At 42.0% G+C, this 26,234-nt stretch overlaps 1 protein-coding gene across 1 annotated transcript in view; it reads right to left on the bottom strand.

Moving 5' to 3' along the window:
• The window catches only part of SUPT3H (SPT3 homolog, SAGA and STAGA complex component), an 883,959-nt gene that overhangs the window by 322,991 nt on the left and 534,734 nt on the right, over positions 1-26,234 (bottom strand). The window contains exon 6 of the mRNA XM_082250036.1: positions 2,380-2,519. Within this exon, the coding sequence (XP_082106162.1) occupies positions 2,380-2,519 (140 nt within the window). The remainder of the gene's footprint in view (positions 1-2,379; positions 2,520-26,234) is intronic.

A 26,234-nucleotide genomic window follows, 5' to 3' on the forward strand; every position in this document is an offset into this window, starting at 1 on the left:
TTATTGAGATTTTTTTTTTTTACTAAAAAAAAATGTAGCCGAATACAAATTGGCCTAAAACGATGAAAAAATAAGATTTTTAAATGTATTTATTTTTTTGGGAATGTTATATAGCAGAAAGTGAAAAATATTGTTTTTTATTTTTCAGAATTGTCGCTGTTTTTTTGTTTATAATGCAAAAAGATAAAAATCCCACAGGTGATCAAATACCATCAAAAGAAAGCTCTATTTGTGGAAAAAAAAAAGAACATCAATTTTATTTGGCTACAGAGTTGCACGACCGCGCAATTGTCTGTTAAATAAACGCAGTGCCGAAGTGCAAAAAATGGCCTGGTCATTAAGGGGGGAAATCTTCCGATCCAGAAATGGTTAAGTAACACTCTTTTATAATCAACTGTTTGCTGGACACCTGTTTAATGAATAATTAGACTCACATGCAGTTGAGTTCTTGTTAAAGGAGAAGTATGGGATGGGTTAAATAGCTAGCACATATTACTCTATTCACAAATCAGTTGTTCTTTCTTTCCTAACAGGGAAGACCGCTCTAGGTGAGGCTGGAATCAGGTGCCGGTCGGATCCGTAATCCAGGATAGCTTCATACAACAAAAGAAATGACCGCACTTCCGATGAGTTTCAAAAAGGAGTGTCTTTATTCCACATCAATCGGCAAATACAGATACACACTGTGAGTGCAGGACAATCGGTGGACGCGTTTCACGACTGGATGTGTCGCTTATTCATGGTGATGAATAAGCGACACATCCAGTCGTGAAACGCGTCCACCGATTGTCCTGCACTCACAGTGTGTATCTGTATTTGCCGATTGATGTGGAATAAAGACACTCCTTTTTGAAACTCATCGGAAGTGCGGTCATTTCTTTTGTTGTATGTTCTTTCTTTCCTACCTGCTTTTATTTTTGCCTAATGTCCACTGGAGCTTTCCTGTAGCTCCCAATAACGGTCCATTTGCTGTTTAAAAGTTCACAGGGGGTGGGTGTATACATCTTCAGCAACGCACCCCTTGTCTCAGTCCCTCCTCCCTGGGAAGACGTGGCTGTGCTGTGAACGAGCACGTTCGTCACATGGTTCTGTTTCCATAGCAATATGACCTCACACAGGAAACAGAAGCTGCTTTGTCAGACGGTAAAAAATGTGCCTTCTAATCTACTGCTGGGAGTCTGAGACCTACGTTTCAAAGCCTTGTCAGGATCTGGAGGGTGTTGGGGAGGGCTATTTTCTCCCTCCCCTCACTGATTTTAGTTGTATTCCCCCTCCGTCTATCTGTTAATGCTGAATGTTGCAGTGCTTCTCCCATCCTGTCACTGCGCACGCGCGCGTGCATGCGTGCACACACACAGCTCCTGCTCCTTACACAGCACACACTTGTTCTAGAATTAAAAACAGCCTGGAATATGCACTGTGTAAACAGAGCTACAGCCTAGAGCTGCTCATTGTTTACACAAAGCCTTGATATGCACACTGTATATACAAATAGCCTGCATGTGTGTGTAAACTGTATAGCTATCTGCTATGCTTGCTTCAGCTCCCAGAGTAGACAATCTGAGCATTGTTTGGAGACCATAACAATTAAATATGGACTGTTGATGTAGATGTACAAATTTGGTTCCCAGAAGAAGCAGAGTTCTGTGAAACATGTTGAACCACATCTACGAACATCATTGTCTGCGCAGTCTTATCAGTGAATGTGATTTTATTGTATCAATGTTTTTTAAAAAATTGGGAACATTATACATTTTGGAATTTTATAAAAAATCCTTGGTTGTATATGCTTACCTGAATGACATCTATACCTCCCCGAAAAGTCCCCTTACTTCTAGAGATACAATCTCTATATACTGTGGATTAATATTTGAATTGGAATGTGGAAGTGAAAAATGCCTCTAGAGCTGGTAGAAAACATATACTGTATCCAGGAAAAAAAAAAAAAAAAACATAAAATCACAGATGTATATTGTTCAAACTATCTTCAGTCTGTTCACCATATGGCCATTTTGAACAGGGCCGCATTAGGAGCCATTTGAGGACTCTGGCTAATGTCGGTTTATGATACTGCTGCATTACTTCTTACCTGACCGTTTTTTTACTGACTTACTGAATTTTGGAAAACATTAGGGTGGCATGGTGTTCAGTACTACTTCTCCATTCTCCCCACACAGTTTAAAGTACATCAGATCTCACTATTTTCCCAGCACTGACCCATATTTCCCAAATGTACCATGTCCCACTTGAAGGGTACACATCCAAAACTTTAGGGAATCAACTAGTTAGAATATCTATATGCTCTATGCTACATCTAGCATAGAGGATGTATATTTTGATAGACTTTAGAAAACCGAATTAAACTAAAATTAAATGTACCTCCATACGTTCCTGCTTAACTTCATCAATGTCATCATCTTCCATTAGAGCTAGCAGCTCTCCGGTCTGGTCAATGGAGTTTAGGAAATCCTGGGCTAGTTTCTGACGTTTATTTGCATTACTGTTGGCAGCCAACTTCTCTACATGCAAAAGGAAAGCAGAAAAATATTAACAATGATATATCTGTAAAAAAAAAAAAAATAATATCTACACTTAATAAATACAGTAAAAATACAATAAAGGCAGCCAGCAACAACAAGTCTGATCATACGCCCATAAATAAAACAGTGAAACAAAGGGATGCAGCACCAAAGAAATAAGCTATTAAAATACAACAAAGTTCATGGATATAAATCCATAGAATTGTTGAAAGACAAGTTCCCACACCGACTCCTGTGAGCTGGAAACACACGTCACCGTGATGAGAAAGGCAACCCTACTTACTAGATCATGTGGACCCTCAAATTATAGAGAGGTCAGTAGCGACATGTAAAATAGATTAGGTCACAACCACAATGTTATCAGACCAGAAGTGTAGTGGATGATGCGGATATGGCGAAACACCACAAACACGGTCAGGTGGGCTTTCAATCCAAAGGCAGTAAATTGAACCAACCAGCTTAACCTTAGAGCTATGAAAACGCATAGTGTAGTAGTTAAAAACTCTCAATTTATTATAATAAGAAAATACACCCCCATTTGATGAGAAACAAATAGGCATATCCACAAGGCAGTAGATGGTCAAAGATGCCTGCGGAGTGAGGCGTGCTTGAATCATGTCGTAGGTTCAGCCTTATGCATTTCACAATTACCGTCATCAGAGGCGTGTCGAGAAGCCGCAAGCACGCATATAAATAATGCCTGGCCTGGAAATGACCGGTACTGGAAGTTCCTCTCTGGCTTGCGCTTCACAATGCGTTCCACATACAGTAAACAAAGAGATGCCTCCAGCTTGCACTCCACAATGCGTTCCAAACCAACCAACCAAACCAAGAAACTAAAATAAACCAAAAAAGCTTTATGCTAAAAATTATGTTCCAGCACAATAGGCTGAACAATTCACACACGGTGAAGCGACCACCAGAAGGCTCCAAAAAAGATTACAATCCATGCTAACACAACAGGTATATGTAACCTAAAGATATACACTCAAACGCAGACAAAGGGACTTTAGTGAAAATATACCTCAATAAAACCTGTCAAAAAAAGGAAAACAAAGAAAATTCAAAAGGAGAAAAAAAACATATAAAATTGTAATATGTTTAAGAAATTTTTAAAGAGAAACAGGAAATTAACTATTATTCAAAAAGCAGTTAACATCCCATTCGATATTCAAACCAAAGGGCATGTAACACTTAAGGTCATAAATCCAGCAAGTCTCCAACTTCGAGATTTATTTTACCGGACATGGCTCTCCCTCCAATGTGGGGAAAACCAATCAATACCCAGAATCACAGTACCCTCAGGTTTCTTGTTGTGATAATGTGCTTAATGTTTAGACACACTTTGACCTGGAAAACGTTGCCTAATATTCCCAAAATGATCATTGATCCTGACCTGTAAATTTCTAATAGCACAGCACACATACTTTAGGCCGCATGGACATTGTAAAAGGTATACAACATTGATGGTAGAACAAGGGATAAAAGTCTTGATGTCATAACTTTTAGATGTAGCCCTAGATTGGAAGGTGCAAGTCCTCTTATCTTTCAAGACATTAATGCGACATACAGAACATTTCCTACACAGAAAAAACGTTCAGATCTTGAAAGAATGAAGGTTTCCTAGGATTGTTAATGATGTTAGGGGCCACATGCAACCTCTTAAGTGTTACATGCCCTTTGGTTTGAATATCCAATGAGATGTTAACGTCTTTGTGAATAATAGTAAATTCCCTGTTTCTCTTTAAAATTTCTTGAATATATTAAATTTTTTTTATGTTTTTTTCTCCTTTGCAATTTTTTTTCTTTTATTTTATATTAGATTGGGGCTGGGGTTAGGTCCACAGCTCCATTTAAATAAAAAAATCTTGGATCTTAGGAAAAAGAAAAGAAAATTGGAATATAACCGAGTGGAGATACTGGCAGCTTAGACATTTTGTTGCCTCCTTGCCCCAGCCAATAAGAGAAATGAATGATCTATCTCCATACGAACAAATGTGTACATCAGAGAAAGTAAAGAATAATATCTCAAATATTTATAAAATTCTGAACGAAAGGGAGAAGCGGACAGTATCCCCACTGGTAGAAAAATTGGAAAGTGAATTGGGTTCCTGTATTGAGGGACCTCAGTGGGAAAAATGTATAAAGTTGGTACATAATTCTGCTATAGATATCAGCATGGCTGAAATGAATTACAAGCTGATCTCCAGATGGTATAATACCCCAGATAAAGTGGGGAGATACCATCAGGAGAGTTCAAAACTCTGCTGGAGGGGATGTAAGGAAATGGGTACAATAACACATATTTAGTGGGAGTGCCCAAAAATTAAAAAATATTGGAAAGAGGTATTATCATCAATAAAAAAAATTACCAACATAGGAGGTTAACGAAGATCCATGGACTTGTCTTTTCCATGGAACAAAAATGTTGATTAAACAATATAAAAAAACATGAATTCCCCACTTGCTAAACGCAGCAAAAAGTTTGATACCCTTAAACTGGAAAAAAAAAAAAAAAAAAAAGAGGCTCCATCATATAAAGAGTGGGTTTTACGGGTAGAAAAAACAAGAAAGCTAGAACTTCTAAGACCCTGGGGAGAACAGGAGTATGAAAATAGGGTTGAGATATGGGAGACATGGCGAGATTATAAAAAGGAAAACCAAGGGATTACTTATTGACTTCCGAAATGGGGGGGGGAATAAGGGGGGGAGGGGAAGGAAAGTTGGGAAAAAAAAAAAAAAAGGATGTTATGTGAATAAAGTTATTTTCCTTCTTTTTTAAATGAAAGGATTGTATGAATATTTTGTATGCTGAAAACTTTAATAAAGAAATATAAAAAAATAAAAATAAATTAAAAAATCTTTGTTTTTAATTTTTTGACAAGTTTTATTGAGGTATATTTTACCTCTAAAGTCCCTTTGTGTGCGTTTGAGTATTTATCTTTATAGTTACATATACCTTTTATGTTAGCATGGATTGTAATATTTTTTGGAGCCTTCTGGGGGTCGCTTCACCATGCGTGTTTGTAAGGTTTTGTTTTTAACCATGTTCTATCATTTTGAGATTTACCACTTTATTGAGTGAATTATGTAAATTTTATTGGCCACTTTTAGGTTGGGAGTGGTTGTATTTTATTAATTGTTCAGCCTATTGTGCTGGAACATAATTTTCAGCATAAAGCTTTGTAGTTCCTTTTTGTTTCTTGGTTTTGGAACGCATTGTGGAGCGCAGGCTGGAGGCAGCTCTTTGTTTCCTGTATGTGGAACGCATTGTAAAGCGCAAGCTAGATAGGAACTTCTGGTACTGGTCATTTCCGGGGCGGGCATTAGTTATATGCGTGCTTGTGGCGTCTTGACATGCCTCTGATTACGTTAATTGTGATGAAACACGCAAGGTGGAATCTAAGACATGACGCAATCGCACCTTGCACCGCAGCCTTTTTTGTCCACCTACTGACATGCTGATATGCCTATTTGTTTCTCATCAAATGTGAGTGCATTTTCTCATTATATTAAATTGAGAGTTTTTAACTACTTCACTATGGTAGCGTTTTCATATCTCTGAGGTTCAGTGGGTTGGTTCCATTGACGGTCTCTGGATTGAAAGCCCACCTGAGCGTGATTGTGGAGTTTCACCATATCCGAATCATCCACTACACTTCTGTTCTGATAGCATTGTGGTTGTGACCTGATCTATTTACATGCCCCTACTGACCTCTCATGGTGATGTGTGTTTCCAGCTCACAGGAGTCGGTCTGGGGACTTGTCTTTCAACAATTCTATTGATTTATATCCATGAACGTTGTTGTATTTTAATAGCTTATTTCTTTGGCGCTGCATTTCTTTTTTCAATGCTATATCTGTGTTGGCACCACAACACACTGAAGATACAGCAACATCTACCATGGAAAATAGAAGTGCATGATGGAAGGATTACTGGATACTGGAAAACTGGTAAAGGAAGTGGATAGGCCAATGTGAAAACGTATGATTTGCACACCATGTTTAAAGTTGTCTAACAGAAAAAAATGGGATTTTTGACTTACCGTAACATTCATTTTTCTGAGTTCATTGACGGACACAGCTCTCAAACATTCAGAACAATTGGGTTATATTGCCTCTTACAGGAGCGGGGCACTAGGCAGAAAAAAGAACTTGGCTACGCCTATGGGCAGTCCTAGGAGGTATACTCCCCCTTTCTGCTATAGGTCTTCAGTTTTGTAACAAGCAGTATCAGAAGCAAAACAACTCCATAGAGGGGTGAGTGCTGTGTCTGTCAATGAACTCAAAGAAATGGAGTCAAAAAAATCCCAACTGCTCTTTCGATCATTAACGGACACAGCTCTCCAAGATTCTGAACAATTGGGAGGTCCCCAAGCAGTGCCAAACATGAGGAGTGGGAAAACAAAAAAATCCCAAGGCTAAATAATAGCTAACCAGGTAACAAGGAGCTCAACAAAAAACAACTAGAGCCCAACCTGAACAATACACTCCCAAAGAGGTAACAGACCCTCTAGATAAAACCTTGCGGCCATGGGAAGCATCCACAGATGCCAACATATTTACTTTATAGAACCTAGTGAAAGTGTGAACCGACGACCAAGTGGCAGCCTTGCAAATCTGCGCCACTGATGCCTGATGATGGAAGGCCCAAGAAGCACTAAGCGCCCGAGTAGAGTGCGCCGTGACAGGGAAAATAGGAACCTGACCCTTGATCGAAAAGGCCTGAGTCATTATCTGTCTGATCCATCTGGAAATGGTCACAGAGGAGGACAGCCCTTTTCTTGGCCCGTCCGCGATCACAAACAGTGAGTCTGGCCTCCAAAAAGACCCTGTAGCTGCCAGATACACCCAAATTGCCCTAACCACCTCCAGGGTATGCAACGCAAATTCCTTAGGATGTTTGGGCTTGAGACACAGGGAAGGCACAATGTTTTTATTCAAATAGAAATCAGAGACTACCTTAGGAAGGAAAAAAAGAGAAAGAAAAGCGCTCTAAGTGCAGACAATATTTATTCTTAGATAAGGCATAAAATGTAGCAACTCACTAGAAGCCACGTTACACAGGCAGTGTAAATTCAAAGATTGTAGGTTTTTCCTCTGGAGGGTGCCGTCTAGCCATACATGAAGCAGTTCATGGCTCAACGATCCGCCACAGGAGAGAGGGAGCCAGCTAACTCCAGCAGCGGTTTGCGGTTGGCGTCCGGAACAGCCGCTGCAATGTACAGATGAAGGGTGTAATGCGGCCATGTCACCAGGGAGACTGGAATGCTAGGCGTGCACAACGTGTTTCTGAGCATGCGCGAGGTCCTGTACGGACATGCGCGCTCTTTCATCAGGTGCACCTGATGAAGATGAATCGCAGCATGCAACTGCTGGAGTTTGTCCAGAGGAAGGCACACTCTTGGCTAGAACTGAATGCCGAGTCAGACCCAGATTATCCAATTTCCTGGATGAAATCAGAGCAGACTTCTGGTAATTTAGAAGCCAACCAAACTTCTTCTGGGTCTGTATAGTAATCTTCACTAGGCAGTAGAGGACTCCGCTCACAAGAGGAGGTCGTCCAGATAGCCCAGTACCGCAATCCCCTGCTGACATAGCTACACCAGGACCGGGGCCAACGCTTTTCTGAAGACCTGAGGAGTGGAGGCGAGACCAAAGGGGAATGCCATGACCTGATAATGTTCTTCTCCTACAGCAAAAAGGTGAAAGCGCTGGTGTCGTGCACATATTGGAATGTGCAGGTAAGCATTTTGATGTAGGGATGCCACCACTGAGCGAATGGACTCCATTCTGCATTTCTGTCCCCGCACAAGCAGTTCAGGGACTTGAGGTCCAGAAACGGACGTACCTTGCCCTCCTTCTTTGGGACCAGGTTTGAATAAAAACCCTGAAACCATTTGGGTACTGGAATTTGGACAATCATACCTTGAAGCAGTTCTTGCGACTGCCCCAAAGAGAGCTTGCAATCAGTCCAGGGACAGACGCACATTGGAAGGGAAAAACCCTTCTGGAGGGCAAGAATGAAACTATCTTGTAACCAGACAGTATCACTTTATGGACCCACTTGATGGTTACCAAAGAGGTCCCCAAAAACCAGCGAAGACGTTCCTCCATCACAGGCATGGGTGAGGGTGCACCTTCATGCTGAAGGAGCCTTGTCCGCGGGTCCTTATTATGTCATCCAGGGTAGCCCCAAACAGGCGATCGCCTTGGAAGGGTAAATCAGTCAGAGCTTTTCTTAGAAGTCTGGTCCGCAGACCAACACTCAAGCCACAATACACGCCTAAGCACCATTGCCGAAACAGATAGCTTAGAAATCAGGGGAGCCATATCGAAAGAGGCAATCGCAGACAAACTGCAGCCCCTGGATCAACTGGTCCATCACGGCACAAAAGTGTAGCCCACTGAGTGTTTACGACACCAGGGTAATGGCCAGGACTGGCCTCAGCACCGATCCAGCAACATTGAACATATTGCAGGCCACAGACTCCGCCTTCCTGTCAGCCGGATAGTTAAAACCCGGAGATTCTTCTACCGGAATCAGGGTTGAACCTGGAGACAGGGGGGTCCACCACTGGTGGAACAGTCCACTTCTTGAGGAGAGACTCCTCAAAGGGGTACCGCAAAAGTGTGTAGGAACCACAAAGGGACGTTTTGAACGCTTCCACACTTTAGAGACAAGTTTGTCAAAACCGAAGGGATAAGGAAACACATTTGCCGTGCGAGACGGCATGTGGGTGCCAAAGGGAGATCGGCACCTCTGTCACAGTCTAAGTTGCATCCTCCATTCCTAAAGTTTCCCACACAAATGCAATAAGTGCGTCAACTAGCGCCTTCTCATGCGTAGCTACAGGTGTGCAGGAAAAATCCTAACCATCTGATAATCAGGGAGCGTGGCTGTAGACCCCGCAGGGTAAGCCACGTTCGCCACGTTTGAGTCAGATTTAGGATCTGATAAAACAGATGAGGCAGGGGAAGACAGGGGGCGCTTTATGCTAGTCTTCTGCCCAAAGGCCACCTCCACTCAGCAAAGAAAGGACTCCAGGACCGCCATCAGTGCTCCCATGGAGGGCTGGGACCCCAAGGGACCTGCAGCATCTGAGTGGGGGTTAGGTGCGAAAAAGTGCTCTTAAGACTCCATGAGTAACGAGGGGGACACCCCACAAATAGTGTCTAGCAACGATATGTGCCACCCTCACCATGCCGTTAGCACCACAGGGTCACCAGTAAGCAGAGCACTCCACAACCTGCACCAGAGAGAGGGAGGGACCCTACCAAACTCACCACCCCACCAGAGTAGCACTGGTCTGCACCAGGAAGCACTGCTCCACTTGCGGCGTCCAAAGGGGGAAAAAAACCCAGGAGTCAACACTAGGGCAAAGGAGGAGCCCCAGAGGCTCCCCTGTCATGGCCGCTGCTCCATTAGCCCCCTGGACCAAAGAAAAATGGCCACTGGACTAAAAAAACATGGCCACCAGCCATAGAAAGACATAGGCTACAACAAAATGGCCACCACACGTGGCTCCCAGGGACCCAGGAAGGATCCCTGAAGGCCTGGCATTTACCCAGCAAGGAGAGGGGGGACCAGGCACAGGACTCCAGTAGCAGCCAGTGCCCCCCCCCCAGGCGCCGTTACCCCTGCCCCCCCCCCCACTAGTACAGTGCAGCAAACCAGCCCCAATCACTATCTCAACCCACCACGCTACCCCAGATGGGGTGGGTGGGGGAGGGTACTAGATGGCCCACAGGGACCACCAACAACCAAGGTGGGTCTGAGGTGAACCCACAGGTCGGACCGTCCCAGGGAGGGGCCTGCATCCACCCCAAAGCCCTCCAGAGTGAGAGGAGGGATAGCTACTCACCATACCAGGAACCAGGCAGGCACCCCTCTAGACAGAACCTCCTCGCCATCGAAATGGGGGGGGGGGCTGTCGGCCAGGGGAAATGCTGCAACTCAGGCCGAGACCCGGTCATATGCGACCTTGCGAGGCGTTTAACTCGCAGGTCAGCCCCTGTCTAGGGGGGCTATGTCGCAGCCGACCTAGTGTGGCACTGTGGTCTGCATGTGCTCGGGGTGACGACTAGATCTAGATTATCAAGCCCATTGCCCAGTCTGCCAGTTGACTGTAGATCTTGCAGGAAAAAAAACAGGAGAAAAAAAGCCATTTAAAAGCAGGGAACTAGGTCCTTACTCCTGATTAGGCAGAAAAAAACTGAAGATCTATAGCAGAGAGGGAGAGTATACCCCCTGGGACTGCCCATAAAAGTAGCCAAGTCTTCTTTCTGCCTAGTGTCCTACTCCTGTAGGGAGCAATATAACCCTATGGTTTTGAATAATGGAGAAGCTGTGTCTGTCAATGAATGAAAGAGAAATATCTATTTGCCATGACATTTCCAAGCAACCCTAAAAACCATCACAGTCTGATGGCAGTCAGCTGTCACCTCCTATGGTCACCAGCTACACCTGCCTCCTGAATGTTTTTACTTGTCTGTCACTGTGCCTCAGTAATGAATGGTAATGCTCAACAGTCAGGACAGAATAGACAGAGTTATCTGTATTTTATGCTAGCTATAAACCATGCAATTTGATGTCTTTTAAGGTTTAAAACTCACTTATTTCCTAGTTTTCAGGTAGAAGTCAATCAAAACCATTTTATGCTACTTATAAATGCATTTTCAAACAACTTCCAGTGAGGTTTTATTATTTGGACATTTGAAACCTGGATGTGTTTATGGTTGTAAGCTAATGAAAGCAACAGGATTGGCAAGCTGAAGGCCAAATGTATAAATGTGGTTTATTTACTGGGCATACATGGGCATCATCATAGAGGCATGCATAATGCATGTTAATTCTCATTTAGCCATTAAGCAATTTTTTTTAGCATTCATACGGGATACAGATAGGCATTTTTACTGGGCAATTTATAGGTTCCTTATTGTGGCCAATCTACTGTAACACAGAAGTTTCTGAATCTAATTTAAATGATAAAATTATTTCCTAATGCCTTATCTCGGTTAAAAGTTATGCTGTTACCACAGAGTCACTTATAAAAGAAGGCCAGTCATGTAAAAAGTCCATCTATGCCTACTTTAAGGCAGTCTGTGTCTTGAAAAACACTGCTTCTTTACTGCTCCCCAGCCACTGCAGGTATTCCACGCTTCTAGGTGCGTAAACACCTTCTCCTCCCACCACATGCAGTGATTTCTCTTACAGTTTCATATGTCACTACAGGATACACAAACCAAAGGAATATACCAATTTTATGCAGCAGGAGAACAGGGATTCTGCCCACTCAGAAGGGTCAAATACCTTAATTCGCTAGAAAACAGTGAAGCAGCGGCATTTCACGACATGGTCTGCTGGAAGGTACGGTAAGTATAGATAGGCTTCTTTACAGGACCTGGCCTTCTCTTATAAATGACCCTATGGTGACTGGTCACTTATATATCAAGGGAAAACAGCTGTGTAGGCACTAAAACCTTCCCACATAATGGCTCCACCCGATGCTCAGACCTCAAGGCTGCCGACACCTCCAACGTACCAGAATAAGAAATGAGATGGTCGGCACTCAGGATGACATCCAAAAAAAAGTATTCCTTTATTGAATTGGACTGTAGACTTTAGTCATAGGCTGTTTTTATAGCGTTGTACAGGTCTTTTCAATAAAGGAATATTATTTTTTGGATGTCATCCTTAGCGCAAACCATCCCTTTCCTCACTTTAATATATCTAGACAATTGAAAAAAGTTTAAATACACTGTAAAAACTTGTGAATTATCCAATCATTATACAGTTATCAAGGGCTTTCATAACAAATTTTCCATTTGCATATTTTAAACTAAAATAACCTGTAAAATATACTCACAAACTGTAGCAGTGAGCTATGTTATACTAACCATGTTCTACTTTTATAAAAATCTGTTTTAAAAGGCTGAACAGTGCTCATTAAGCATTTGCATTTGGGAATGGGAGTAGAAACATGTTTGCTCCATATTTGGAGACATTTTGACATACAATGTGTGGCATTATGTTTCCTTAAGGTGTCTGTATAGCTAAAATGTGTTAGTTTTAGGACAGAGCAGTAAGGAGTTAGAACCTCCAACAGGTTTTTATTGTTGTCTGTGTGTCTGCTAGAAAGATTCAACCACTCTATTTAGCCTTGTAACCACTTTTACAGTGACTGAAGTGATGGCAAACATACAATTTTACAGTTGTAACCACAATTGGAGGTGAGGGGAAAAGTTCCAATGGGGTCTATCTGTTCCAATGACAACTATTTAAAGGGTCATTTCCGACGTAAGGGTTTCAAAGCATTGCCTCCAGGGGCTACAAACTAGAATTTCAGTCCCTGCTTCCACCATGCTTCATATTGTCATACATGCCAACATTTATGCAAAGACTTATGGACCTTAACACTGCTCTGGAGCAGCTCCTCTCTGAAGGGGTCAAAACCATGGTGCCATGGTCTCCATGAAGGAGAGAGGTTTCAGAGTTCCTACTCCAACCTTTTCACTGTCCCCAAAGCAAAAGAACACATCTGACCCATACTACATCACTGGATCTATAAAATTCTCAACAGATTTGTTCAGATTCAAAAATTTTGTAAAGAAACTACTCAATCAGAAATTGCTTTCCTTCACCTGGGAGATTTTCTGACCTCCGTAGACATCAAAGATGCATACTTAAGCATCCCTATCTTTCTGTGCATCAGTGGAAGCTACCATTTTTTTAGGCTGCATTCACACCTGAGAGTTTTTCTGGCATTTGTTCCACGTTTTAAATACACAATTTTGGCTCATTTTTGTACAGTGTTTTTGAGCTTTGGCTTTTTTTTATTAGCCAATAGAGAAACATGGGATTTTTGTACTTATCGTGAAATCGGTTTCTCTGATTTCATCGACGGTCACATCGCTCCATAAATTATAACTAGTGGGTTATATTGCCACCTCCAGGAGTAGGGCTAGGCAGAACAAAAAAAACACCTGGCTATGTCCATGGGCCATCCTCAACTGGTATATAACCCCCCCCCCCTCTCTGCTCAAGGTAATCAGTTTAGTAGCAAGCAGTATTAGAAGTATCAGAACTCCTGCCCGCTATCCCTATTACTGTTCACCCTGGCTATTGAGCCCATGGCTGCGCAGATCCGCCAGTGTACGGATATTGCGGGCTTTGTGATCAATGGCTTGGAAGAAAAAGTCTCCCTTTACGCGGATGATATGTTGATCTATTTAGCGGATCCCTATCAATCCCTCCCCACTCTATTAACTATTATTGAACGATTTGGTGACTTTTCTGGTTTCCGAGTGAATTGGAGTAAGTCTGCTGTTTCCCCTGGATTCCCAGGTCGTGCCCCCCTCTCTCGCATCTTGTCCTCTGCAGGTGGTGGATAGGTTTCGATACTTGGGGATTGAGATTCAACTCCCCTTGTCTCGTTTCCTTCCAAACAACCTGGATCCCCTGGTCGCTCGTCTCAAGTCCTCTTTGCAACTTTGGTCTAAGCTTCCACTTACAGTCTTAGGTAGGATTAATATAGTTAAAATTATTTTCCTTCCCTGATTTTTATACATGTTGAGTCACTCCCCGATCTATGCCACCAAACACCGCTTCCAGGTCATTGACTCGCTCCTAACCTCCTTTATCTGGGGGGGGGGCGGGGCGGCGCGTGTGGCCCGGGAGTTTTTTGGTCGGGACGACGGTCTTTTTTGGGCCCGCCTCGGAGTGAAATCCGTTTCCCATTTGTATGTCCGGGGAACCTTTCCGTCCTTTTCGGACATGCAATCTACCTTTAACCTACCCTCTACGGCCCATTTTCGCTACTTGCAATTGAGACATGTGGCAGCCGCGGAGTTTAGCCTCCGAGATGTCTCGTTGGAACCATCCCCCTTGGAGTATCTCCTTTCGGATTCTTCGCATGAGAAGATGGTCTCTACATACTACTCTAGTCTTTTACATTCTAAATCCAAACGCCTGGCTGTGGTTGAGTCCCAGTGGCGGGGGGAACGTCCCGGACTTGACGGAGGTGTGGCACGACGTCCTTCCTGAACAAATCCCGGTTGTGATTTCCTGCAGGGATAGAGTTATACAGCTAAAATTCCTTTATAGAGCATACTATACTCCTCAGTTATTGCATAAAATAGGTAAATTGTCCTCCCCTCTCCGTTCCAAGTGTAATGTCGATGAAGGGTCCTTTTTTCACATGTTTTGGGATTGTCCCCCTATCCGTGCCTTTTGGTCGGAGGTCACGGCTTTTATAACTACTATTTCTCAGTTGTCTAATGTTTGTAGCCCACTTCGTTGTCTACTAGGGTAAGTGGATGATGAGGATGCCCCTGCTCGCGCTAAACTGTTTTTACGCTTGACCTTCTTTTATGCTAGGAAAGCTATTGCTCTCCGCTGGAAGTCTTCCACGCCCCCTGACGTTCCATTTTGGATCTCTATTATTAATCAGGCTCTGCCTTTGTATAAAATGACGTATGATGCCAGAGGCTGTCCGAAAAAGTTCCGGAAAGTCTGGGCTTTTTGGGTAGACTCAGACCTAACTACCTCCTCGATATCTGATCCTACCTAGGTGATGTCCGGTACACCTTATTTTGTTGTGAATACGGTGATATGCTATCTATGTTATTGCTCTGTCTCCCCTTATCTTACCCCTTCCGGGGATTTCTACTATGTTCCTTTTGACAAGAAAACTGTATGATGTGTATACTGCTTCTGTTATGGCATTTGATCTGTGGAGAAGCCCCATGTGTTTGTGGGTTTCTTCTCTTTTATACTGTATTGACTCTTTTGTTTTGTTGTGTTTTGTTTGTTCAATAAAAACACCTTTAAAAAAAAAAGAAGTATCAGAACTCCATAGAGGGGTGGTTGCTGTGTCCGTCGATGAACTCAGAGAAATGGATTTTACTGTAAGTACAGAAATCCCATTTTCTCTTTTGATCAATGACAGACACAGCGTTGCATAAATCATAGCTAGTGGGACGTCCAAAAGCAGTGCCAAAAGGAAAATGAGGGGTGGGGAAAAATAACCCAAGGTTAAACATAAAAGCTCTTAACCAGGACACAGGAGCCGCGTCTGAAAAATAAAGGTTTACAGAAAAAAACACCCCTCAAGAGGAAACAGCCCTTACTAAACAGCAGCCTGCAAATTTTGCGGCCAAAAGAAGCATCTGCAGATGCCAAAGTATCTACCTTACAGAAGTTTGTATAGGTATGCACGGATAACCAAGTGGCCGCCTTGCAAACTTTTGAAATTGAAGCCTGATGACGGAAGGCCCAAGAAGCACTCATCCCCCAAGTAGAATGCGCCGTGACAGCGAAAGGTGGAACCTGACCTTTATTGGAACAGACCGGAGTCATCGTCTGTCTGACCCATCTGGAGATGGTAGCCGAAGCGGCCAGCCCTTTTCTTGGTCTTTCTGTAACCACAAAAAGCGAGTCTGACCTCCGAAAAGACTCAGTAGCTGCCAAATACACCAGAATTGCACAAACCACATCCAAGGTATCCAAGGCAAATTCCTTGGGATGAGCCGGCTTGGGACACAAGGAAGGCAACACAATGTCCTCATTCAAATGGAAGTCATAGACAACTTTGGGCAAGAATGATGGACAGGGATAAAGAACCACTTTATCCCTATGGACCACTAAATAGGGACTGCAAAAGGATAATGCCGCCAATTCCGATACCCTGTAGGCTGAGGTAATAGCCACCAAGAACGTCACCTTCTGGGATAACGTAGGCAAGGGACGTTGCACCCTCTGCAAGGGGACCCCCCTGAAGGTGAGACACACATTTAGAGGAGACTCTGCTGTGCACTCTGCACCAGTTTCTGCACTGGGACCCCCCCCCCCCTCTGCACTAAACCACTATTTCTTTTCATTTGAGCAGAAAAATCGTGCAAAAAGGCATGACAAAACATGCAAATCGCAGGTTTCTATGGGAATAAAAACATGCAAAAAAATGCACAAATCTGCCCAATTTGAGATACAAAAAAACTCTAGAACTTGTGGAGCTTTGAGGTTCAGCTAAACGCTGAGGTGTGAATGGGGCCTTTAATATTTCCTTGGTCTTTGTCACTGTGTCTCCAGGACAGGAAGTTAAGGGAACTCTCCCAAATGAAACAGCACAAAAATAACTGATTGGGGTTTTGGCTATAGATACACTTTAAACTGCTGTTACGAGTTTGCTTAGATCCCTTATGGAATCTTACAAGAGCATTTGGTTTTAAGGAATTATATCAAATAAAATTCAGTATCTCTTTAGATGAACACGCATCCAAAAGCTTAGTCACAATTGGTTGAAAAAGGTCACAAGGGATAATGTTCTATTCAAAACGGCTTTCAACGTTTTCTCTTTTCTGCGTTTAAGTTTCAGTACATATTTTTGTTCCACTGACTGAAGGTATGTTTATAGGGGAAGAATGTATGACAGGTCTTCAGCATTACTATACAAAAAGCAGGATCCCAACATTTATTTAGCCTGGAAACCCCCTTTCACATCTAGATTACAAGCAATGGCAAAATACAGGGAGGAGCAGGAGAATGTTAAGGACAACATGCGAACATTTGAAACAGAAATATGGAATGGTTGAAAAATAAAATGAGAACATTCCTTTCAAGATAGTCAAAACTGTGCGAATAACATATATTTAAAAACCTTCTAAGTTATGTTAATTACTGCATAATGTCTTCCAAAAATACGCTTCTCTTTCCTGAAAGTTATTATTTCAGGTGTTTTAAATCTGCACACAGACCGTAAGATGGAAAAGGGAATATGGCAAGCCCTGAAAAGCTACTGATGTTTCTCATCAGAGCTGCCATATAATAGTAGGTCCAGCAGAGGTGAAGATGTTATTAAAACGCACTTATCCAGCTCATGACATTCCAGATTCAAATTGTGCATAGAAGCAGACAGAACATTACAGACTAAATAAAAGTGCTGTTACTGTGAAAAGGATACAGATCGACACATTCAGTACAGAAACTTGGACGTAAGTGGGCCCACTGGTTGGGTAGCTTTTGGAACTCTGGCTGCCAGAGAAACAAGCAGCCCCAAAATATCCTCCAGCCAGTACATAAAGTAAAACGTGTAACAAACACCACACTTTTCCAGATCGTTTAAAACTCAACTCAAGGCAAATGGCTAAATTTACTATTGAATACATACTGTATATATGGGAGCAGTTTGACCTGCAAAAGGTTTTGTATTTCTGCCTAGCCAGTCCTGAGGCACAACAAAACCAGATTGGTGACCTGACTTCTCTCTGCTGCATCCCATCATGTGATTGGACAGTAAATAGACAGCAGGAGCATAGTGAATTATTTGTACTCCTTTCTTCAGAATGTCTCTTGTTATCTCATAAGCAGTTTTGACACACCATTTTGGCCCCTAGCGATGCTGCTCTCGCACTTCTTCTGATTGTTACTGTACAGAAGGTGATATCAAGTCCAAATCTGTACCTAAAGCAGAACTTTACCCATAATGACTTGACCGCAACCCAGTAGAACACCTTTGGGATTAATTAGAGCGGAGACTGCGAGCCAGGCCTTCTCCTCCATATCAGTGCCTGACCTCACGAATGTGCTTCTGGAAGAATGGTCAAACATTCCCATAGACACACTCCTAAACCTTGTGGACAGCCTTCCTAGAAGAGTTGAAGCTGTTATAGCTGCAAAGGGTGGGCCAACTCAATATTGAACCCCATGGACTTAGACTGGGATGCCATTAAAGTTCATGTAAAGGAAGGTGTCCCAATATTTTTGACAATATAGTGTACATTTCACATTAATAATTATGCTACCAAAAGTTTGTGCTCTAAATTGCCTCTAGAATTGCTACTGTTCCTTCTTGCTGGAGGCTGCCATTTTGCTGAAGCCCAGAGCTCCTGAACAGCAGTAAATCATGAAGCAGAACTAAATGATCGCTTTAAAGGTTTTAAAAAACAGCTACATACCTGGAATGGCGGGATTGCTAACTGTTACATGTACGTGTGTCCCCAGCCAAACTATCAAACCATCAAATAGCTGGAGTCATAACTGATAACATGTGCAGCACCATGGCAGTTGCAGATCAAACAGAAGCAGCTTCATTGGCTGTAAAGAATAGGAGGGTTTAATTCTGCTTTAAGGCTGTCTAAAAATTCAGCAGTGCCTAAAAATGGAGAGCTACTGAGCATGTGCAGAGCAGAGTAAGAGTATTACTGGATTTTAAACAGTATATTATTATTTTTATTATTATTTTTAATGTTTTAATAATATACCTGCAAAAGAGGCCCGCCTGAAGTGATCTAGCAGGACTTAATTTTCTGACTAAGGTTTCCACTTTAAATAGTTGCATGAAAATACATTTCAGATTTTTTTATGAACACATATTTGTATTTATAGGTGTTTTTTTTTTAAATGTCTGCATCAAGTTCAGCTTTAATTTTAATTATTTTTTATTTACATGAAAGGGCTTCAACATATCATCAGGACATATGTGACAAAACCAAGAGTCCTATTTTATATAGTTCAACATGACTTGATGACGAAGACCTCTGTGGTCCTTCAATTATACCCAAGATGTCCATGTACATCAATTAAACAAACAACTGGATGACAATGCCGTGCTGGTGATGTACATTTGTGCCTGATGCTGAAGCACTTACCAGCAAAGTGGTCTGGCTTCCGTATGATACGCATGTTGGAAATGAGCCTATTCTTTATCTAGTAGCTATGGGTTAAACTCAAATGTAACAAAAGTCCAAACTGAGCAGGATTTTTTTTTTACAAGGAACTATATCTGACCTGCTGAGGGCTGTTACTACTAATTTTCAAACAAAAAGCACTTTGCTAACACAATAAGAAAAAAATAATTACAATCACTGCAACCACAGTATGGATTACAAATATTTGACCCCTTATGAAGTTGTTGAAAGCACTTTCCGAAATAGGCAACTGCAATTTTGTAAAACAAAAAAAAAAAACTGTTTTTGTTTTATGGGTCAAAGTACTGACTGTGGTCTTTTTCAGTTAAAATGTTTTAACTGTCTTAGGGATGCAAAGAAGTATTAGGAGGCCTTGCATGCCGCCAAAAAAATACACCAGTTAAGTAAATAATGTAGCTTGGAAGGTACTCGCCAGCTAAATTTGATGTTTATATGTCATCATCTTTGTTTAAAAAATGTTTTCACCTAGCTTGCTTACCTTCCCCAATTCTCTACTATCCATCTTATAGTGTGGTATCCAAAATTGTTTCCCATATTTAAAGCTTAAAAAAAATTTCAGTGGGTGCCAGTGCACTGCATGGGGAAAGAGCTTATTAAATCTAAGGGTAGAGGAATATGTTGTAATACTTTATTATTTTATTTATTTATTATTTGTTGGCAAGCTTCCACCATGCTGTGTGACTTGTCCCCTGAAGTCTCTTCTCTATGGCACTCTGGCCAGTGGTTGCATGCTTGGGGCAGAGGAGTAAGCTGTTATACTTATTCCTCACTTCCCCTGTGGCCAGTGTTTTCTTCTTCTTTCTGACATTCTGGGTTGTGGACAAGCCCTTGTCTTTCAAAGCGAAGAGGTTTCAAGGGACCAATTGCATAGCGGGGTGGAAGTAGGCCAAAGCAAGGAAATAGGAAAGTATTGCACCTTTTTTCTTTACTCCTAGAGTTACTAAGCATTCAACCCTTACATTTCATTTATCTGCTGCAGTTTGGCATTGAATGGTCAACTTTCTCATGATCTTTATTTTTTTTTCAACCAATATTTATTTTATTTTTTTTAAATTCAAAGTATACAAACATGCATGTAAATATTTCATGTAATGTAACATTACCTAACGTACTCTATTGACCCTCCCCGATCCCTCCTCTGCCCCATCGTTATGTTAGGTTGCGCACCTTCCCTTATGTCCTTATATACCTTTACCAAACATTAATGTCTAAAGCCCTCTGATGCGCTTCGGTCTGTCCATAAATCTATATAGTCATCAGTCTCCTTGAAATCTGCTCATCTTTTCCATTTACCAGAGAAATTAGCTGTTTGTTCTTCGACTTTGCTACTCAGATATTCCATATTATATATATATATATATATATATATATATATAAAACACACATACAGTGGGTACGGAAAGTATTCAGACCCCCTTAAATTTTTCACTCTTTGTTATATTGCAGCCATTTGCTAAAATCTTTTAAGTTCATTCTTCTTCCTCATGAATGTACACATAGCACCCCATACTGACAGAAAAACACAGAATTGTTGACATTGTTGCAGATTTATTAAAAAAGAAAAACTGAAATATCACATGGTCCTAAGTATTCAGACCCTTTGCTCAGTATTTAGTAGAAGCCCCCTTTTGATCTAATACAGCCAGGAGTCTTTTTGGGAAAGATGCAACAAGTCTTTCACACCTGGATTTGGGGATCCTCTGCCATTCCTCCTTGCAGATCCTCTCCAGTTCTGTCAGGTTGGATGGTAAACGTTGGTGGACAGCCATTTTTAGGTCTCTCCAGAGATGCTCAATTGGGTTTAAGTCAGGGCTCTGGCTGGGCCATTCAAGAACAGTCACGGAGTTGTTGTGAAGCCACTCCTTCGTTATTTTAGCTGTGTGCTTAGGGTCATTGTCTTGTTGGAAGGTAAACCTTTGGCCCAGTCTGAGGTCCAGAGCACTCTGGAGAAGGTTTTTGTCCAGGATATCCCTGTACTTGGCCGCATTCATCTTTCCCTCGATTGCAACCAGTCGTCCTGTCCCTGCAGCTGAAAAACACCCCCACAGCATGATGCTGCCACCACCATGCTTCACTGTTGGGACTGTATTGAACAGGTGATGAGCAGTGCCTGGTTTTCTCCACACATACCGCTTAGAATTAAGGCCAAAAAGTTCTATTTTGGTCTCATCAGACCAGAGAATCTTATTTCTCACCATCTTGGAGTCCTTCAGGTGTTTTTTAGCAAACTCCATGCGGGCTTTCATGTGTCTTACACTGAGGAGAGGCTTCCGTCGGGCCACTCTGCCATAAAGCCCCGACTGGTGGAGGGCTGCAGTGATGGTTGACTTTCTACAACTTTCTCCCATCTCCTGACTGCATCTCTGGAGCTCAGCCACATTGATCTTTGGGTTCTTCTTTACCTCTCTCACCAAGGCTCTTCTCCCCCGATAGCTCAGTTTGGCCGGACGGCCAGCTCTAGGAAGGGTTCTGGTTGTCCCAAACGTCTTCCATTTGAGGATTATGGAGGCCACTGTGCTCTTAGGAACCTTAAGTGCAGCAGAAATCTTTTTGTAACCTTGGCCAGATCTGTGCCTTGCCACAATTCTGTCTCTGAGCTCTTCAGGCAGTTCCTTTGACCTCATGATTCTCATTTGCTCTGACATGCATTGTGATCTGGAAGGTCTTATATAGACAGGTGTGTGGCTTTCCTAATCAAGTCCAATCAGTATAATCAAACACAGCTGGACTCAAATGAAGGTGTAGAACCATCTCAAGGATGATCAGAAGAAATGGAAAGCACCTGAGTTAAATATATGAGTGTCACAGCAAAGGGTCTGAATACTTAGGACCATGTGATATTTCAGTTTTTCTTTTTTAATAAATCTGCAACAATGTCAACAATTCTGTGTTTTTCTGTCAGTATGGGGTGCTATGTGTACATTCATGAGGAAGAAGAATGAACTTAAATGATTTTAGAAAATGGCTGCAATATAACAAAGAGTGAAAAATTTAAGGGGGTCTGAATACTTTCCGTACCCACTGTATATATATATAATCAACTCTATCGACACCATTATACCAAAGTAGGACCTTCTGTCTCTAACCATTTTTTTGGAGTTGTCCCTTTTGCTGCATTCAGCATATTTGGGACAATTGTATTTTTATATTGTTTTAAAATTTTGTCTGTTTTATGAAACAGACAGGTCAAGGGATCATCTATAACATTTACGTCTGTAATTACTTTAATACGTCGTGGCACCTTCAGCCAGTATTCTGGAATCTTGGGACAATCCCACCAGATGTGCAACATTCTACCGTTCCAAATATCCTCTCCAGTACAGGTTTGATTTCTCTGGCTGGAATTTATGTGCTTTTACCCCAGATATATACCATTGCGATAGGCATTTGTAATTCTTTTTAGTGGAGTTCACATCTATAGCAGAGCAATGTGTGATTCTCAGTATAGCCCTTATTTTGTGCTCATTTAAACATGTTACTATCTCATTTTCCCATTTTTCTATAAATGGGGGTTTCCTTGATCCTACCATCTCTGACAACCTCCTAAAATCTTAGATATTCCCTGTTTTACCTTCATTAATGGATTACGTTTTTCCACCAGGTTTAGCTCCTTCTCAGATCTAATATGTTGGGGCAAGGATCCCACAAATTTTTAGTTGTAGATATCTCCATTGGTTTAATATCATGTCCCCCCCCCCCCATAGTGTTAAGCTCGTGATACGTTCTAATCTTTCCACTGTGTATTATATCCTTTAACTGTGTGTTTTTTACCAAGTTCCTTAATTGTTTCATCGCGGGGGTTATGTTCCGGACCCACCTGCGAAAAGTGAAAATCCGCGAAATAGAAAGACCCTATTTAAATACACTCTAGGCATGTTTTTATAACTTTCACTGTACTTTTAGAGCCGGTTCACACTGCCGCGACCATAAGTCGCCCCATGTCGGAGCGACTTTTTACCGGGATTTTACCCCGACTTGTGAATTATTTTGCACGACTTATATGACAGACGACTTTGTGTTTGGCCAATCAGAATATGATGTGTTGTGACCTAATTCCCCTTTTCTGTTTTTTTTTAATAATTTCCTCATTGCCCACCAGTGCCACGTATCAGTGTCCACCAGTGCCACTGCCCACCAGTGCCACATATCACTGTCCACCAGTGCCACTGCCCATCAGTGCCACGTATGTCTCCACCAGTGCCACTGCCCACCAGTGCCACATATCAGTGCCACGTATCAGTGCCTCAAATCAGTGTCCACCAGTGCCACATATCAGTGCCACGTATCAGTGTCCACCAGTGCCACATGTCAGTGCCATGTATCAGTGCCACGAATCAGTGTCCACCGGTGCCACATATCAGTGCCACGAATCAGTGTCCACCAGTGCCACGTATCAGTGCCACGAATCAGTGTCCATCAGTGCCACGAATCAGTGTCCACCAGTGCAACATATCAGTGCCACGTATCAGTGTCCACCAGTGCCACTTATCAATGCCACTTATCAGTGCCACGTATCAGTGTCCACCAGTGCCACATATCGGTGCCACAAATCAGTGTCCACCAGTGCCACATATCAGTGCCACGAATCAGTGTCCAACAGTGCCACGTATCAGTGTCCACCAGTGCCACATATCAGTGCCACGAATCAGTGTCCACCAGTGCCACATATTAGTGCCACGAATCAGTGTCCATCAGTGCCACGAATCAGTGTCCACCAGTGCCACGTATCAGTGTCCACCAGTGCCACGTATCAGTGCCACGAATCAGTGTCCACCAGTGCCACATATCAGTGCCATGAATCAGTGTCCACCAGTGCCACGAATCAGTGTCCACCAGTGCCACGTATCAGTGCCACGTATCAGTGCCATGAATCAGTGTCCACCAGTGCCACGTATCAGTGCCACGAATCAGTGTCCACCAGTGCCACGTATCAGTGCCATGAATCAGTGTCCACCAGTGCCACTTATCTGTGTCCACCAGTGCCACTCACACAGACCAAGCTGAGATAATTGAATATATATACCATTACATATATATATATATATATATATATATATATATATATATACCATATAGGCATGGCTGCAATGTGGGGAATGCCTGGCTAATCTCTTTCTTCTTCCTGGAAAGTCTGATAACAAGTCGCTTCAATTAAGAAAAGGAGGCGACTCCCATTGAAGTATATGGGACAAGTCGGATCACAGGTCGCCTCAAAGTAGTACAGGACCCTTTTCTGAAGTCGGAGCGACTTCAGTAGTGCCAATTAAGACAGCACTGATTGATTAACATTGCTTTTGTTATGTCAAGTGACCTGGGGCGACCTGAGGCTACACAAGTCGCCTCACAAGTCGTGCTAGTGTGAATGGGCTCTTAAAAGCATTTTAAGGTCTTTAAACACACTTTTAAAACAATAGAAACACATTTAAACACATAAAAGATACTGAGAGACAGAGCAAGAGCAATGGAAAACACAAAAATATTTAATTAACAATGATTTAATTAATAAAATAATATTAATAGGTCTTACAGAAAAAAAACGCAATATACTGGGACCGCAAAAACTGAACCGGGATATAACGGGGGTTTACTGTACTCTTGTCTAATTGAGATCCATTTAGTGTAGATTCAATTGTAACCCATCTTTTATCCGTATTTTCTTTTGCCCACTCTATCATACGTGAAATTATGACTGCTGTGTAATATCTTAATATCTGGTGCAGCTAGACCCCCTTGTGCTTTACCTCTACTGAGAATCGCATATTGCAGGCTGGGCTTTTCCCCCTGCCATATGAAATTCTGCATCATTGTCTTTACTGTTCTGAAATATGCCGGTGGAATCGTAATTGGCAACATTTGGAATCTGTATAATATTTTAGGCAACATTATCATTTTAAATGTATTTATTCTACCTAACCATGAGAGTGAAAGGCTTCATATTTTTTAATGTCTACTTTTATTTCATTTAGCATAGGTAAATAATTGGCTGGATATAAATGTTCCAATGATGGAGTTAGATTTATCCCCAGATATTTTAATCTTAATTTTGCCCAGGTAAATGGGAATTCCCTTTGCGGTGCCAGTTCTTCTTTTCTATTTACCCCAATATTCAGGATTTCTGACTTTATTGGACTTATTTTGAAATTTGATAATTAGCCGTATCTCTTTAACTCCTTGATAATATTTAGAAGAGATAATCTGGGGTTGGTAATGTAGAATAAAACATCATCTGCGTAAGCAGCAACTTTGTGTTCTTCCTGTCCAAGCTTCACTCCCCTTATGTCTATGTTGTTTCTGATAGTCGCAAGTAAGGGTTCTAATGACAGGACAAACAACAGGGGAGAAAGAGGACAAACTTGTCTCGTCCCATTGCGCATTACAAATTTAGGTGATAAGTCACTATTTACTTTTACCCGGGCAGATGGATTCCTATACAATGCTCTTATCATTTGGGACATCTTTGGGCCAATACCTAAATCCTTTAATGTTTCGATCATAAACACCCAGTCTACCCTGTCAAAAAATTTCTCTGTGTCAATTGACAGCAAAAGAGTGGGGGCCTCATGATCGCTCACCTTGTTGAATAAAAGTGGTGTTCTATTCCCGTTATCTTTTCTTTTCTACCTGGAACAAATCAAGTTTGGTCTGCATGGATCCAGTCTCTCATCAAATCCCTTAATCGGGTTGCCAATATGTTTACGTATAATTTTGTGCAGGGCTGTGGAGTCGAAGTCGAGGAGTCGGAGGAAATTTTGGGTACCTGGGGTCGTAGTCGGCAAATAATGAACAGACTCCGACTCCTACTAAATTTAGATTGGAATAAAAAAAAAAGCAAGTTTAAATGTCCCAATTGACAAAAAGTTATAATTAATGACTTAGTATAAGGAAACTTATAATTGAGGAGGCCAAATGTAAAAAGGAAGAACTACAGAAGGTTCTGAAAGGACGTTTTGTCTTCCTTAAAATGGATGCATGCACACGTCACAGAGT

This window comes from Pelophylax lessonae, assembly GCF_965119305.1.
Source record: "Pelophylax lessonae genome assembly, chromosome: 3".
Taxonomy (NCBI): Eukaryota; Metazoa; Chordata; class Amphibia; order Anura; family Ranidae; genus Pelophylax; species Pelophylax lessonae.